Source organism: Haliotis rufescens, unplaced genomic scaffold, assembly GCF_023055435.1.
Source record: "Haliotis rufescens isolate VD_foot unplaced genomic scaffold, xgHalRufe1.0.p SCAF_20, whole genome shotgun sequence".
Taxonomy (NCBI): Eukaryota; Metazoa; Mollusca; class Gastropoda; order Lepetellida; family Haliotidae; genus Haliotis; species Haliotis rufescens.
Genome location: NW_025963891.1, coordinates 12,679,961 through 12,697,226, shown reverse-complemented (window position 1 = coordinate 12,697,226; position 17,266 = coordinate 12,679,961). Strand labels below are relative to the sequence as shown.

At 42.5% G+C, this 17,266-nt stretch overlaps 1 protein-coding gene across 6 annotated transcripts in view; it reads left to right on the top strand.

Annotated features, from left to right (window-relative positions):
* Positions 1 to 17,266, top strand: part of LOC124133353 (glutamine--fructose-6-phosphate aminotransferase [isomerizing] 2-like) — a 74,374-nt gene that overhangs the window by 46,415 nt on the left and 10,693 nt on the right. For all 6 annotated transcript variants that reach the window (XM_048400850.1, XM_048400849.1, XM_048400851.1 and 3 more), the window contains 7 exons: positions 675 to 838; positions 1,220 to 1,413; positions 1,947 to 2,225; positions 2,605 to 2,719; positions 7,181 to 7,308; positions 7,885 to 8,013; positions 8,756 to 8,794. In XM_048400850.1, coding sequence (XP_048256807.1) covers positions 675 to 838; positions 1,220 to 1,413; positions 1,947 to 2,225; positions 2,605 to 2,719; positions 7,181 to 7,308; positions 7,885 to 8,013; positions 8,756 to 8,794 — 1,048 coding nt within the window. The remainder of the gene's footprint in view (positions 1 to 674; positions 839 to 1,219; positions 1,414 to 1,946; positions 2,226 to 2,604; positions 2,720 to 7,180; positions 7,309 to 7,884; positions 8,014 to 8,755; positions 8,795 to 17,266) is intronic.

Below are 17,266 nucleotides of genomic sequence, written 5' to 3'. Positions count from 1 at the left end.
GCTTTACGACACTAGTTCCAAACTGGCAACTACGCTTCGAAACATATTTTGACGTATTCTCGATTAAAAAATTTAAAACTGATAAGAACATTCTGGAATGGCTTATAGATGGCCTAGAATGTATGGATATAATCATAAAACCCGTAACTGTCGTTCGGAATATCCCGTGTTAAATATATCGTGGTTGCATGATTAGAAAACCCATTTCATGATCTGGTAAGCGATGCTCTGATTGGTTGGATGAAAGGTCGTTCTGATGTGACCCGTAATGGGATGTCCTCAGATCTTTGTTTAGTGATAGCGAGAACTAAGATCTGATTTTAATGAGCCTGGCATAGATGTATGTTCGGTATTTGTCTTGAGCACTGAGTCAAATTGATCATTGTATGTTATTGTGTCTCACCATTGCAGTGTTCTAATTTAACATTACATAGCAATCTTGGCACAATGAGGATCACCCAAACTTTAATATTGAATTACGACAATTGTGGAGATAACTTTGTAGATTGAGCCTGTGTTTTTTGTTTTGTATAATGAAACTGAATTGAGCATGATGAAGTCGGATGTTGCAGTTATAATGACAATGTAGTATTCTACTGACTTGACTGTACAATGATAGTGTTCTCAATATCTTTACAATCTCCAGCATGACATTTGTAATCCTCTCCTTTCAGTGCCATCATCGAACATACAAACCAGGTGATCTTCATGGAAGATGATGATGTTGCCGCTGTCCAGAATGGGAGCCTCTCCATCCATCGCATATCTCGCAGCATCGACGACTCCACGGTCCGCGAGGTGATCACCCTCAAGATGGAGATACAGGAGATCATGAAGGGTAAGATGGACGCCTCATCAGCCAGCGAACACTGGTCCTAACCAAGAGTTTGGTAATAATCTGTTCGGTATAGTAAGCTCTGCCAATAATTGTCCTCAATATAACACTAAATTATACTGAAAATCCTCTTTAAGAGCGAAGTTCGGGTCAGTAGAAGTGGGAAGTGAGTGAGTGGTTTTCTGCTGTTTGGGAAATATTCCAGCAATATCTTGATGGGGGACACCAGAAATAGGCTTCACACATTGTACCCATGTTGGGAACCGATCCCAGCCCTTTGAAATGATGAGCAAACACTTTAACCACTAGCCTACCCCACTTGTAGGCTGATCTGACTATTGAGAAGTTATTACAACTGAGGTTTTTTACCACTTCCATTTCCAGGCAGTTTCAGTTCCTTCATGCAGAAGGAGATCTTTGAGCAGCCAGAGTCTGTGGTCAACACGATGAGGGGCCGTGTCAGCTTCGACGCAGAACACGTCGTCCTCGGTGGCATCAAGGACTACATGAGTGAGATCCGGAGATGCCGCCGTCTGCTCTTCATCGCCTGTGGAACCAGCTTCCATAGCGCCGTTGCGGTGAGTCAGCCTCATATTTGGGTTTCGTTTTTACGGAAACATGACAGTAATCAGGCTAATGCAGTCATGAGGAATACGAATAGGTTTTATACTGTGAGTACAAAGGACATTGTGGTTAGTGTGTTTTGCTTCGCAGTATTATAGCAGACGTCACAGCCCACAGATGAACAGCTCAGGTAATATGAATTTACTAGGTCTTAAATATTTGTGAAATGTCTTCCCGATATAAGTGATATGAAAGCCTGGTTGTATTAACCATTTTAACCATCTGTGTCCATGTAGCCATGTATTTCGGAGTTAGTTAGTAAGGGCTTCGATATTCTGTTAACGTCAGTTCTGATTCCACAAAGCGATCCCAGCACTGAACCATCACTGCCTAGTCAAGTCTGTGCAAGTATGATGATCCTTGTGCAAAGATCGGTCTGTGAAATGGGGACTGGGACAGTTGGCCTCCTCCTCAGTGAGGGCCCTCTGTACATTGTTGGCGACACAAATGAGCTTGGTGTGTGATGTGTGTGTTTGTATGTCATCAGACCCGGCAGTTGCTGGAAGAGCTCACCGAGTTGCCGGTGATGGTGGAACTAGCCAGCGACTTCCTGGACAGGAGCACTCCGGTCTTCAGGGATGACGTCTGCTTCTTCATCAGCCAGTCCGGGGAGACAGCCGACACCCTTCTAGCTCTACGGTACTGCAAGCAGCGAGGGGCTCTCATTGTCGGCATCACCAACGTCGTGGGCAGCAGCATCTGCCGCGAGTCCCACTGCGGTGTGCATATCAACGCAGGGCCTGAGATTGGCGTGGCCAGTACAAAGGTAAGGATGAAGCTGAATTTGACTGCAGTATTGGGAAGTCAGGGTCGTGAGGTCTGTGGTTAAAGTGTCCGGTTGTTAGGCTGAAGGCCCAGGTTTGATTTCCACATTTGAGGTGGCCCTCGGTTGTCAGAGGCGACCAAATGGATCTGGTGGTTGGGCTTGGTGACTTCGCTTGAATGTCTTTGCAACCTGATGGCATGGATCACTGCTTACAGTATCAATCACTTGATCCAGACTCGATTATTTTGTGGCCTCTGTCATATTGCAGGAAAATTGCTGAATGTGGTGTTAAAAAACTAATGCACGCACTTACGGTTATCAGAACATCATATGTATAACATAAGATTTGAATCATGTCTATTAAACTCCTCTTCGCCAGGCGTACACAAGTCAGTTCATCTCGCTGGTGATGTTCGGGCTGATGATGTGTGAGGATCGCATCTCCATGCAGCAGAGGAGAAAGGAGATTATCCAGGGACTCAAGAAGCTCCCAGGTAACGGACGTTGCCCTGATGGGGGTTCGGGGGGGGGAGATACCCAGGTAACGGATGGTACCCTGATGGAGGAGGGGGGGGGGGGGGGGGGGTGGAGATACCCAGGTAACGGATGGTGCCCTGATGGGGGAAGGGGGGATGGAGATACCCAGGTAACGGATGGTGTCCTGATAGGGGAAGGAGGGCGGGGGGGGGAGATACCCAGGTAACAGATGGTGCCCTGATGGGGGAAGGAGGGCAGGGGGTGGAGATACCCAGGTAACGGATGGTGCCCTGATGGGGGAAGGGGGGATGGAGATACCCAGGTAATGGATGGTGTCCTGATGGGGGAAGGAGGGCTGGGGGGGGGGGGGGAGATACCCAGGTAACAGATGGTGCCCTGATGGGGGAAGGAGGGCAGGAGGGCAGGGGGTGGAGATACCCAGGTAACGGATGGTGCCCTGATGGGGGAAGGGGGGATGGAGATACCCAGGTAACGGATGGTGCACTGATGGGGGAAGGGGGGATGGAGATACCCAGGTAACGGATGGTGCCCTGATGGGGGAAGGGGGGATGGAGATACCCAGGTAACGGATGGGGCCCTGATGGGGGAAGGGGGGATGGAGATACCCAGGTAATGGATGGTGCCCTGATGGGGGAAGGGGGGGTGGAGATACCCAGGTAACGGATGGTGCCCTGATGGGGGAAGGGGGGGTGGAGATACCCAGGTAACGGATGGTGTCCTGATGGGGGAAGGAGGGGGGGGGGGGGGGGGGGGGGGGAGATACCCAGGTAATGGATGGTGCCCTGATGGGGGAAGGGGGGGTGGAGATACCCAGGTAACGGATGGTGCCCTGATGGGGGAAGGGGGGGGTGGAGATACCCAGGTAACGGATGGTGCCCTGATGGGGGAAGGGGGGATGGAGATACCCAGGTAATGGATGGTGCCCTGATGGGGGAAGGGGGGGTGGAGATACCCAGGTAACGGATGGTGCCCTGATGGGGGAAGGGGGGGTGGAGATACCCAGGTAAAGGATGGTGCCCTGATGGAGGAGGGGGGGTGGGGGGGGGGTGTGGAGATACCCAGGTAACGGATGGTGTCCTGATGGGGGAAGGGGGGATGGAGATACCCAGGTAACGGATGGTGCACTGATTGGGGAAGGGGGGATGGAGATACCCAGGTAACGGATGGTGCCCTGATGGGGGAAGGGGGGATGGAGATACCCAGGTAACGGATGGTGCCCTGATGGGGGAAGGGGGGATGGAGATACCCAGGTAACGGATGGTGCCCTGATGGGGGAAGGGGGGGTGGAGATACCCAGGTCACGGATGGGGCCCTGTTTGGGGGTTGGGGAGGGGATACCCAGGTAATGGACGGGGCCATCAGGAGTAAAGTATTTAATGTGGATAGTCAGAGTGGTTATTGATCCTCAATGTAATGATGGAGAGTAAAATGATCAGGACAATGCAAGTATTGATAATATATTATTGTGTAACATAAGTAACCATGACAATGAGCGAGTTGCAAGAACTCTTGTGGTCATTGGTGTTACTATGTATAGCCAGTTGGTGCCAAAGAGTTACGAGTCTGCTAGCCTGACCTTGTCATTTGACATGATCTCAGTATTGGTTCGTGTGTTTATCAACTTGTATAAGATAAGCTAACTTAGACTAGAGACTAAAGTCGCAGAATGCATATACAGTCAAACACTGTTGTGTCGAACATTGATGTGTCAATTTAATTTGTCTCGAAATAAAGCTTGCTCCCAGCATATTAGTTAGGGGTGTCACGATAAATGGAAATATCGATATATTGCTATTGGTAAGCACTTAAAGTCAATAAATCGATTGTTAAATCAGTTTCCGATCAATAGTATCGATTTCAATTAGGAATATTGATAGTTTCGATTGTATTTACCATAGTTTTACAGTTTCAATGAAATACATCCGATGCTGTTCAAATTTGTTTTCTTTTGATCATGAGTGGTTGTAATTTATACATGGTAATGTGGAAGTTTCTTTTTCTAAATTATTAGGGTTAACAAAAAACAAATCAGTCAAAACATAAACTTAACTTTATATTTGTTGTTATGGTTATCACATTCAAAGGAAACTTCAGTTCAAAGGTTTAATTCAACTCTAAAATCCATCTAAAATGATACACTGAAAACTATCGATATTTATCGCAATAGTTGCTTGCAATATCAATAGTTATCACAATAGTTTCTTTCAATATCAATAGTTATCGCAATAGTGATTTCCAGACCAATAGTCACCCCTAATATTCATATTTTGTTCATTAGTTTCGGTTGTCCCGAACCTCGGATAACACCTAGTGTTTACGTAGGCCCCTTAAACTTCAACGCGGCAGTGTTTGGCTGTATCATCTGTGCTTTATCCTGGACAGGCTGACATCACTTCAGTATGAGCAGGTGTTACATCTCAGTTACTAGTGATTTATGATGTAATAATGGCATGAGAATTACATTTACATTTACATTTGATTACCAAGTGAAAATTGATCTGAGAGCTCTGATTGTCAATGTAAATATTCAAAACCAGCATAAGTTGTTTGATGGCCCTACATAAACTCACTGTCTGACTGACTCACTTTGTGACTGACTCACTGTGTGACTGACTCACTGTCTGACTGACTCACTGTGTGACTGACTGACTCACTATCTGACTGACTCACTGTGTGACTGACTCACTGTGTGACTGACTCACTGTCTGACTGACTCACTGTCTGACTCACTCACTGTCTGACTCACTCACTGTGTGCCTCGCATTCTTTGCTTTATTCAAGGTTAAATATGTCATAGCAGTACTTGAAACTGGCTTCCCAGGAAGATCCAGGTTAGAATTGGCCTTCAGCCACCCATGCTTGACTTAAAAGGCAACTAACAGTATAGGGTTGTTGATGTATATCATCGTATCACCATTGCATGGATTAATGCTCATGATGTCAATCACTGGATTATCTGATCCAGACTCAATTATTTACAGACCGCTGTCATAGAGCTGGAATATTGCTGAGTGCTGCGTTAAACAATAAACAAAGAAACAATCAGTCAAGGATGATACAGATTATGTGTTATTATGTCTCCCCCAGAATGGAGGGAGACATATTGTTTTTGGCACGGTTCCCGTCGGCGTCGGCGTCGGCGTCGGCGTTCCCACCGTTTCCGGACCATAACTCAGAAACCGTTTAATATTTTTTCGCGAAACTTTGTATACACATTAACCCAGCACTGAAGTGGTGCCTTTTGCTATTTAGAGATTTTTGACATTTTTATTTTTTCTTGTTTCCATGGAGATAACTTGAACATAGACTCTGAATGGGGGTAAGCTTGGTTTCCGGACCATAACTCGGAAACCGTTTAATATTTTTTCGCGAAACTTTGTATACACATTAACCCAGCACTGAAGTGGTGCCTTTTGCTATTTAGAGATTTTTGACATTTTTATTTTTTCTCGTTTCCATGGAGATAACTTGAACATAGGCTCTGAATGGGGGTAAGCTTTGTTTCCTGACCATAACTCAGAAACCGTTTAATATTTTTTGCGAAACTTTGTATACACATTAACCCAGCACTGAAGTGGTGCCTTTTGCTATTTAGAGATTTTTGACATTTTTATTTTTTCTTGTTTCCATGGAGATAACTTGAACATAGACTCTGAATGGGGGTAAGCTTGGTTTCCGGACCATAACTCGGAAACCGTTTAATATTTTTTCGCGAAACTTTGTATACACATTAACCCAGCACTGAAGTGGTGCCTTTTGCTATTTAGAGATTTTTGACATTTTTATTTTTTCTCATTTCCATGGAGATAACTTGAACATAGACTCTGAATGGGGGTAAGCTTGGTTTCCGGACCATAACTCGGAAACCGTTTAATATTTTTTCGCGAAACTTTGTATACACATTAACCCAGCACTGAAGTGGTGCCTTTTGCTATTTAGAGATTTTTGACATTTTTATTTTTTCTCGTTTCCATGGAGATAACTTGAACATAGACTCTGAATGGGGGTAAGCTTGGTTTCCGGACAATAACTCGGAAACCGTTTAATATTTTTTCGCGAAACTTTGTATACACATTAACCCAGCACTGAAGTGGTGCCTTTTGCTATTTAGAGATTTTTGACATTTTTATTTTTTCTCGTTTCCATGGAGATAACTTGAACATAGACTCTGAATGGGGGTAAGCTTGGTTTCCGGACCATAACTCGGAAACCGTTTAATATTTTTTCGCGAAACTTTGTATACACATTAACCCAGCACTGAAGTGGTGCCTTTTGCTATTAAGAGATTTTTGACTGGGAATGAAGAGATGGGGTTTAACGTGAAGTAAACGAATGAATGGGGGTTAGGGGAGTGGGGGGAGACATATGTTTTTACGAGTAAAAACACTTTCTAGTTTGTGTTGTGTGTGTCTTACTGTTACTAACTCTGTCATGGTGGTCGTTGTTGTGTTCATCAGACCAGATCAAGGATGTGCTGAAGATGGACGAGCAGATCCACAATCTGGCGCAGGAGCTGTATCAACAGAAGTCCCTCCTCGTCATGGGCAGAGGCTACAACTATGCAACGTGTCTCGAGGGAGCCCTGGTGTGTTGTAGTAATAGCATCATAAACTATTTGTGGTCTTGCTTCACCCCAAGAGATGCCTGGTTAGACTTGGGTTCCAGCTACCAATGCTGATTGTAAGAGGCAACTTAACGCATTGGATGGTCAGGCTCGGTGACATTGTTGATTGCATGTCATCGTACCTCAATGACTTGGTTTGCAGCTCATGATGTATATCATCGTATCATCATTGCATGGATTAATGCTTATGATCATGATCTGGTCAAGACTCAATTATTTACATACCGCCATCCTAAAGCTGGAATATTGCTGATTGCTGCGTTAAACAACAAACAAATAAATTTTCGTGTCTCTTGTTATTTTTTTACTTCTGAATTCTTAATGTAAGCTACAGATAAGGGAAGTAACTCTGCACTTAAATTTGATACACCTTCATCAGTACATGAAATGTACGTTTTATCCAAACTACTTAGGTTTTTTGACTGCTGGAGTATATGGTCTGTGGAGGAGACTCGGGAGAGATGTAACAACAAGTGAGTTTGTAGAATGAGTCCGTTTCTTGTGATTAGTTCATTATTTGTCATGTTAAAATTTCAGAAAATCAAGGAGTTGACATACATGCACTCGGAGGGTATTCTGGCTGGTGAGTTGAAGCACGGCCCTCTGGCACTGGTAGACCGCGCCATGCCTGTCATCATGGTCGTCACAAGGGACAAGGTCTTCTCGGTATGTAGCTGCGTGCAGCATCATTACAAACAATATACCCATGGGGGTTCCAGATTAGAATTGGCCTCTTGCAACCTATGCTGATCTCCTTGTAGCGATTCCGGGTTAGAATTGGCCCATATGAACCTTTCCTGACCTAATTGTAGGGATTCTTGGTTAGAATTGGCCTCTAGCAACCTATGCTTGTCTTCTTGTAGGGATTCTGGGTTAGAATTGGCCCATATGAACCTTTGCTGGCCTAATTGTAGGGATTCTGGGTTAGAATTGGCCTCTAGCAACCTATGCTTGTCTTCTTGTAGGGATTCTGGGTTAGAATTGGCCTCTTGCAACCTGTGCTTGTCTTCTTGTAGGAATTCTGGGTTAGAATTGGCCTCTAGCAACCTATGCTTGTCTCCTTGTAGGGATTCTGGGTTAGAATTGGCCTCTAGCAACCTATGCTTGTCTCCTTGTAGGGATTCTGGGTTAGAATTTGCCCATATGAACCTTTGCTGGCTTCCTTGTAGGGATTCTGGGTTAGAATTGGCACCTAGCAAGTGGTGCCTTTAGCTATTGTGGGGGTCGGGGGGATTTTGCCATCTTCTGATGACTCTTGTATTTATATACAGATGTTTCAAGTGATTTCTTTCCTATTGATACGAAGGGAAAATACCACTAAATACACATTTAAATACAATAAGTAATAACCTCTGAATCTTATTTATCTGACTTGTTTTGACTTATATTTCCTTCATTTTCTCTTCAGAAATGTATGAATGCTCTTCAGCAAGTGAAAGCAAGACACGTGAGTGTTCCACATTTCTCATACATCAGCATTATCAAGTAATCATGCCTCGTCTTTCAGGTGCAGATACAAAGTATTTCCCGAGATTAAATGCAACTGGATCTTTAAACATCCACACTGTTGCAGCACGAACGATAAAACTGTATTGACCCTATCAGTGCACAGTGGGAAGAAACACACAAATATTAGTCCCAAGTTGTCCTGGTAATAGCTTTCATCAGTGTACGATTATCAAATCAACCACACTGGACTTCCATCATTCTCTACCATTTTATCATAAAATGAAGGGTCAACACCAGATTGTAAGCAGCTGAAAGTTCTTTGTGGCTCAATATTCCTGCTTCTATCAGTGAGGTCCTAAAATTATGCCTTATTTTTCTGCTATTTACTTCAAGCCTACACCTGGGAAAGAAATTGGTAGCCTGTGATACTCGTTTGTTGTGATCCTCAGTTTGTCCACATCACACAGTTGTTTACTGGTTTCACCCAAGTGGCGTGCGTCTAAGACCTGCATATCACTTTGGGTTTCCCCATGCGTTATCCACCTTTGAGGCAAGAACGTCCACTAGCCTTTTTATCGAAGTCTTGTTTCCACCCTTGCCACATCAAGCCCACTTTCCTGTGCTAAATAGTATTGGACTATCGCACATATCGATAGTCCAGTCAGAGAACGTTTCACAAAATCAACATCCACGACTGGTACACATTCATATGAAAGCGATATAATGCTGCTTGTCTGTTGACATGAATATGTTTTTTCCATCTTTATACCCCCCAACGATTGCCTATGATTTTGTGTCAGGGATGGAATCTTGAATGTTTTCGTTATCTGATCGACAAGGTCGTCGCCTTTGGCAGTCGCCCTCTTTGTGAAGCTACACGAGATAAGAACAGCGATCTGACTGGATATTGCGTTTTCATTACTAACGTGCACAAGTTGTGATCTACATGAGGTGGCACCAGGGTTGAGCCAAAAAAGTCGCCTTGATGTGGCAAGGGTAGAAGCAAGGCTTTGATATTGACTAGTGGACACGCTTGCCTCAGGAAGATGGCATTAAGCTGACATGCAGCGAAATTCCAGAAATAGTGTTCAGTGCAGTAAAATAGCGTTTACTATCACCCAGTCACAACAGACTGACAACAATTGCATACACTGGTCCTGCATAGAGAAAAATGAGCACTTGGTCGTGCACCTGAAGCACGCTATGAGAAATGGATGTTGTGTCAATGAAAAGATTTTAAAAGAAATATATAAAAAAAATGAACATATGTCTGTTTTAAAAAAACAAATGTTGGGGCTCCGCAATGAGTTACTTCCCTTGCCTGTTCTGCAGTTTGCTATGAAATTATTTGATTTCATTACTTTGTTAAGAGTCACAAAATCCTATTTGGCAGCTGGTATGACCAATCTTATCCCAGGGTAGGTGTGAAGCAAGTTACATAATCATTAGTCACCAGGTGTACTCACAAGGTGTATTCACGAGTAGTAGTACCAGATGTTTGGTGAGAGGAGGGATCAGTGTGCTGATGGGGTACAATACTTCAGTTGTTTATCTGTTTTTTTCAATGTCAGTAAATTTATGTAACAAAAAGATGATGGTTTAATGAAAAATATCTAATCATATTGGTAACTTACTTTTTGGGTTTGTAGAGCCAGGCTAGAATATAGGTCAACAACCCATACTTGTCGTAAGAGGCGACTAATCAGATCGGGTGGTCAGTCTGGAAGACTTTGATGCATGTCATTGATTCCCAGTTGCCTGGGTCGGATGCTCATGATATCAATCTCTGGATTATCTGGTCCAAACTTGATTATTTACAGACCTCTGCCATATAGCTGGAATATTGCTGAGTGTAGCGTAAAACAATCAAGAAATGAAATAATTTGGTTTGTCTTTATGATTAATTATTATGTGTAATAAGTTGTTGTTTTTATTTCAGTTTATTTGATATTGAATAATGTTGTGATTTTCATTTGTCATCTCTGCATTTTGTCCCCAATATGTTGGTAACATGAGTTGCCTCCCTTGTTCTTCCACATGTCCCCCAAGCTAACATCTGCACATATCATCATCACCTCCTTGCTTCCCATTCATCTGTCCTGTCTCTCCATGTCTGGTGGAAAACAGCTGTTACTTCCTGAAACCGATGTCCTTGTCCTCGGTGATACTTCCTACAACCGATGTCCTTGTCCTCGGTGATACTTCCTAAAACTGATGTCCTTGTCCTCGGTGATACTTCCTACAACCGATGTCCTTGTCCTCGGTGATACTTCCTACAACCGATGTCCTTGTCCTCGGTGATACTTCCTGAAACTGATGTCCTTGTCCTCGGTGATACTTCCTAAAAGCGATATCTTTGTCCTCGGTGATACTTCCTAAAACCGATGTCCTTGTCCTTGGTGATACTTCCTAAAAGCGATATCTTTGTCCTCGGTGATACTTCCTAAAACCGATGTCCTTGTCCTTGGTGATACTTCCTGAAACCGATATCGTTGTCCTCGGTGATACTTCCTGAAACTGATATCGTTGTCCTCAGTGATACTTCCTGAAACCGATATCGTTGTCCTCGGTGATACTTCCTGAAACTGATATCCTTGTCCTCAGTGATACTTCCTGAAACTGATATCCTTGTCCTCAGTGATACTTCCTGAAACTGATATCCTTATCCTCGGTGATACTTCCTGAAACCGATATCCTTGTCCTCAGTGATATTTCCTAAAACCGATATCCTTGTCCTCGGTGATACTTCCTAAAACAGATACCAGTGAGACCCGTCCTGGAAATCTTATTATATTAAGCATGAAAAAAGAAAGAAAGTAGGAAAGAAAAGAAACAGTATTAGTATTAGGTCATTCTCGTTTTCATGATTATAAAAGAATCCTTTGTAATTTGTCCGGACTCATTAGTTGTCTTTGCAACTCAAGTCATAGGTTGGCACAGATGGCTCAGTGGCCTAAGGTACCACTTTTGGCTGTTGCAGAGTTGTATCCCTTTGGAGTAGCAGAATCCAGTGTTAATGGCAGTGGATTCTCGGTCTGTCAGCATTCAAAGCGTTGTTAAACCTATCTCGGTCACTCACTCACGATATGCTGTGCTCACATACCACATCATATAAGGTAGTGTGATCATACATGCTTTAACATTCACCTTCACCTTCACCAAAGAAATAGATGTTAGATTCAAGTAGACATCTGACATTACGTAATCATACAAGCAGTAACTCCCGCGGCAAGGCCAGTGATTATGACATCACATGATCACATGAGGAATACCTCCCACGGTAGGGCCAGTGATGGTGACATCACGTGATCACGTGATGAATACTTCTCACTGTAGGGCCACTAGGTGTGTAGTCTGTGCCTAAAACCTTTGAGACTATACCCAAACATGACATTTAACACCCTGTTCAGCAGAGTTTAGGGTTGTTATGTGGACTATTACTAGTTGTGCTTACTGGACCACACAGATTTTTACTTGACTTGGGCTTTGGACTAGTCGCTAAAGTCGCAGACAGGGTGTGTTAGTCCTTTATCACACACGCATTTCATCTTGTGGTAGGGACAGTATGTGTGATATTCCTTAATCACACAAGCATTTCATCTTGTGGTAGGGACAGTACTTGTGATATTCCTTAATCACACAAGCATTTCATCTTGTGGTAGGGACAGTATGTGTGATATTCCTTAATCACACAAGCATTTCATCTTGTGGTAGGGACAGTATGTGTGATATTCCTTAATCACACAAGCATTTCATCCTGTGGTAGGGTCACTACGTGTGATATTCCTAAATTACACAGGCAATTCATCCTGTGGTAGGGTCAGTATGTGTGATATTACTTAATCACACAGGCATTTCATCTTGTGGTAGGGTGAGTATGTGTGATATTCCTTAATCACACAGGCATTTCATCTTGTGGTAGGGTCAGTATGTGTGATATTCCTTAACGACACAGGCATTTCATCCTGTGGTAGGGTCAGTATGTGTGATATTCCTAAATGACACAGGCATTTCATCCTGTGGTAGGGTCAGTATGTGTGATATTCCTTAATCACACAAGCATTTCATCGTGTGGTAGGGTCAGTATGTGTGATATTCCTAAATGACACAGGCATTTCATCCTGTGGTAGGGTCAGTATGTGTTATATACCTTAATGACACAGGCATTTCATCTTGTGGTAGGGTCAGTATGTGTGATATTCCTTAATGACACAGGCATTTCATCTTGTGGTAGGGTCAGTATGTGTGATATTCCTTAACGACACAGGCATTTCATCCTGTGGTAGGGTCAGTATGTGTGATATTCCTTAATGACACAGGCATTTCATCCTGTGGTAGGGTCCGCATGTGTGATATTCCTTAATCACACAAGCATTTCATCGTGTGGTAGGGTCAGTATGTGTGATATTCCTTAATCACACAGGCATTTCATCGTGTGGTAGGGTCAGTATGTGTGATATTCCTTAATGACACAGGCATTTCATCCTGTGGTAGGGTCAGTATGTGTGATATTCCTTAATGACACAGGCATTTCATCCTGTGGTAGGGTCAGTATGTGTGATATTCCTTAATGACACAGGCATTTCATCCTGTGGTAGGGTCAGTATGTGTGATATTCCTTAACGACACAGGCATTTCATCCTGTGGTAGGGTCCGCATGTGTGATATTCCTTAATCACACAGGCATTTCATCCTGTGGTAGGGTCAGTATGTGTGATATTCCTTAATCACACAAGCATTTCATCCTGTGGTAAGGTCAGTATGTGTGATATTCCTTAATCACACAGGCATTTCATCCTGTGGTAGGGTCAGTATGTGTGATATTCCTTAATCACACAAGCATTTCATCGTGTGGTAGGGTCAGTATGTGTGATATTCCTTAATGACACATGCATTTCATCCTGTGGTAGGGTCAGTATGTGTGATATTCCTTAATGACACATGCATTTCATCCTGTGGTAGGGTCAGTATGTGTGATATTCCTTAATGACACAGGCATTTCATCCTGTGGTAGGGTCAGTATGTGTGATATTCCTTAATGACACAGGCATTTCATCCTGTGGTAGGGTCAGTATGTGTGATATTCCTTAATCACACAAGCATTTCGTCCTGTGGTAGGGTCAGTATGTGTGATATTCCTTAATCACACAAGCATTTCATCGTGTGGTAGGGTCAGTATGTGTGATATTCCTTAATCACACAAGCATTTCATCGTGTGGTAGGGTCAGTATGTGTGATATTCCTTAATCACACAGGCATTTCATCCTGTGGTAGGGTCAGTATGTGTGATATTCCTTAATCACACAGGCAATTCATCTTGTGGTAGGGTCAGTATGTGTGATATTCCTTAATGACACAGGCATTTCATCCTGTGGTGGGGTCAGTATGTGTGATATTCCTTAATGACACATGCATTTCATCCTGTGGTAGGGTCCGCATGTGTGATATTCCTTAATGACACAGGCATTTCATCTTGTGGTAGGGTCAGTATGTGTTATATACCTTAATGACACAAGCATTTCATCTTGTGGTAGGGTCAGTATGTGTTATATACCTAAATAACACAGGCATTTCATCTTGTGGTAGGGTCAGTATGTGTTATATACCTTAATGACACAAGCATTTCATCCTGTGGTGGGGTCAGTATGTGTGATATTCCTTAATGACACAGGCATTTCATCCTGTGGTAGGGTCAGTATGTGTGATATTCCTTAATCACACAAGCATTTCGTCCTGTGGTAGGGTCAGTATGTGTGATATTCCTTAATCACACAAGCATTTCATCGTGTGGTAGGGTCAGTATGTGTGATATTCCTTAATCACACAAGCATTTCATCGTGTGGTAGGGTCAGTATGTGTGATATTCCTTAATCACACAGGCATTTCATCCTGTGGTAGGGTCAGTATGTGTGATATTCCTTAATCACACAGGCAATTCATCTTGTGGTAGGGTCAGTATGTGTGATATTCCTTAATGACACAGGCATTTCATCCTGTGGTGGGGTCAGTATGTGTGATATTCCTTAATGACACATGCATTTCATCCTGTGGTAGGGTCCGCATGTGTGATATTCCTTAATGACACAGGCATTTCATCTTGTGGTAGGGTCAGTATGTGTTATATACCTTAATGACACAAGCATTTCATCTTGTGGTAGGGTCAGTATGTGTTATATACCTAAATAACACAGGCATTTCATCTTGTGGTAGGGTCAGTATGTGTTATATACCTTAATGACACAAGCATTTCATCTTGTGGTAGGGTCAGTATGTGTGATATTCCTTAATGACACAGGCATTTCATCTTGTGGTAGGATCAGTATGTGTGATATTCCTTAATCACACAAGCCTTTCATCCTGTGGTAGGATCATGATGTGTGATATTCCTAAATTACACAGGCAATTCATCTTGTGGTAGGGTAAGGATGTGTTATATACCTAAATAACACAGGCATTTCATCTTGTGGTAGGGTCAGTATGTGTTATATACCTTAATGACACAGGCATTTCATCATGTGGTAGGGTCAGTATGTGTGATATTCCTTAATCACACAGGCATTTCATCTTGTGGTAGGGTCAGTATGTGTGATATTCCTTAATCACACAGGCATTTCATCCTGTGGTAGGGTCAGTATGTGTTATATTCCTTAATGACACATGCATTTCATCCTGTGGTAGGGTCCGCATGTGTGATATTCCTTAATCACACAGGCATTTCATCCTGTGGTAGGGTCAGTTTGTGTGATATTCCTTAATGACACAGGCATTTCATCCTGTGGTAGGATCAGGATGTGTGATATTCTTCATTCACACAAGCATTTCATCCTGTGGTAGGGTCAGTATGTGTGATATTCCTAAATCACACAGGCAGTTCCCTAACCTCCTCTGCTACTAAGTCTATTCGCTTTAATCTATTCCACATAACATCTCTGTAGAGATTCACCATGTATTTTTGTAGTTGTAGACTTGACATCTAATTCTCAGTATCTAGTTTGTAGATCATGACATGACATCTTGTTCCAGTAGTCTTGTTTGTAGATAATCATGTGGCATGAAATCTAGTTGAGATGGTGTAGTCGGTAGATATCACATGACATGACATCGTTTCTGTTTTGTAGTCAGTAGATATCACGTGAAATGACTTCGTTTCGATTTTGTAGTCAGTAGATATCACATTACATGACATCAAGTTTCGATTTTGTAGTCTGTAGATATCACGGAACATGACATCTAGTTCCGTTAGTGTAGTCGGTAGACAATCACTTAACATTTTCTTCTGAGTACAAGCCAGATATTCAATAAATTGTTCAATTTCTCAATGGCAGTGTTATTCTGAAAAATGCATGTCAACCATTTTGTTTTGAGGACTGCTCAACGATGAAAAAATAAATTTCAACCCTCGGCAACTATTCATATTGAGGTCCAAGAATTATGATACCAATTCACTGACTTGAACATTATACAATAGGGACAGTTGCAGATGTAAAACTTCAGTATTTCTGTTCTTTATAGCTAGGCACTGTTTTGACCAAACAAGTCTGTTTTCACACCTTTGCTTTAATTGACGAAGTAGAATATAAATAATTTTAAATCTGTTTAAAGAAATCTCCTGATTTTGGACATATTTCTAAATCTCTTGTGTAGATGGTCACATCAGCAGTTATCATTAGGAATCGGCCCGTGAAGATCCGGGGTAGAATAGGTCTTCAGCAACCCATGCTTGCCGTAAAAGGTGACTATGCTTGTCGTAAGTGGCGACTAACGGGACTTGGTTGATGCATGTCATCGATCCCAATTGCGTGGATGGATGCTCATGTTGTCAATCACTGGATTGTCTGGTCCAGACTTGATTACTTCCAGAACGCTGTCATATAGCTGGAATATTGCTGAGTGCTGCGTTACACACCAAATAAACAAACAAACATAAGGAATCCCTTAGTAGCCATCTTTCTCTTTAAAGCCGATCATCTGATTTGTTTCCATCATAATCACCAGTAGTAACTTTTTCCAAATAGTCTCCATTGTCTCATCATCCTCCATTGCTTCATTACATTGTTACCATGGAAACCACCAATCCAGATAGGTGTATCTAGTCAAGATATTCATTACCAGAGACCTAGGCGTAATCAACAAGTTTGTGATATTCACAGTTTTTCCTAACCTGCACATGACAATGATCATTAATACCACATATTTCGATTCATATTTTGCAGTCTGATTTGGCAAAATGTTTCATGTATTTGTTACAAGATAGAAATCTTTTGATCATGGACAATTCATCATTACTTGAAAATAATCTCATGCACGTTGTTAACGGTCCTCTGGAATTCTAAATTATTGATGTTGTGATACAAATTCATTCATTCATGGTGCATATTAAATCACAGTGAATGTATGGATTGAACTGAAAATCAAAATCAGAAGAGAAAAAATACTCTGAAAACAGAAATAAAGAGATTTGTGTTTTTAA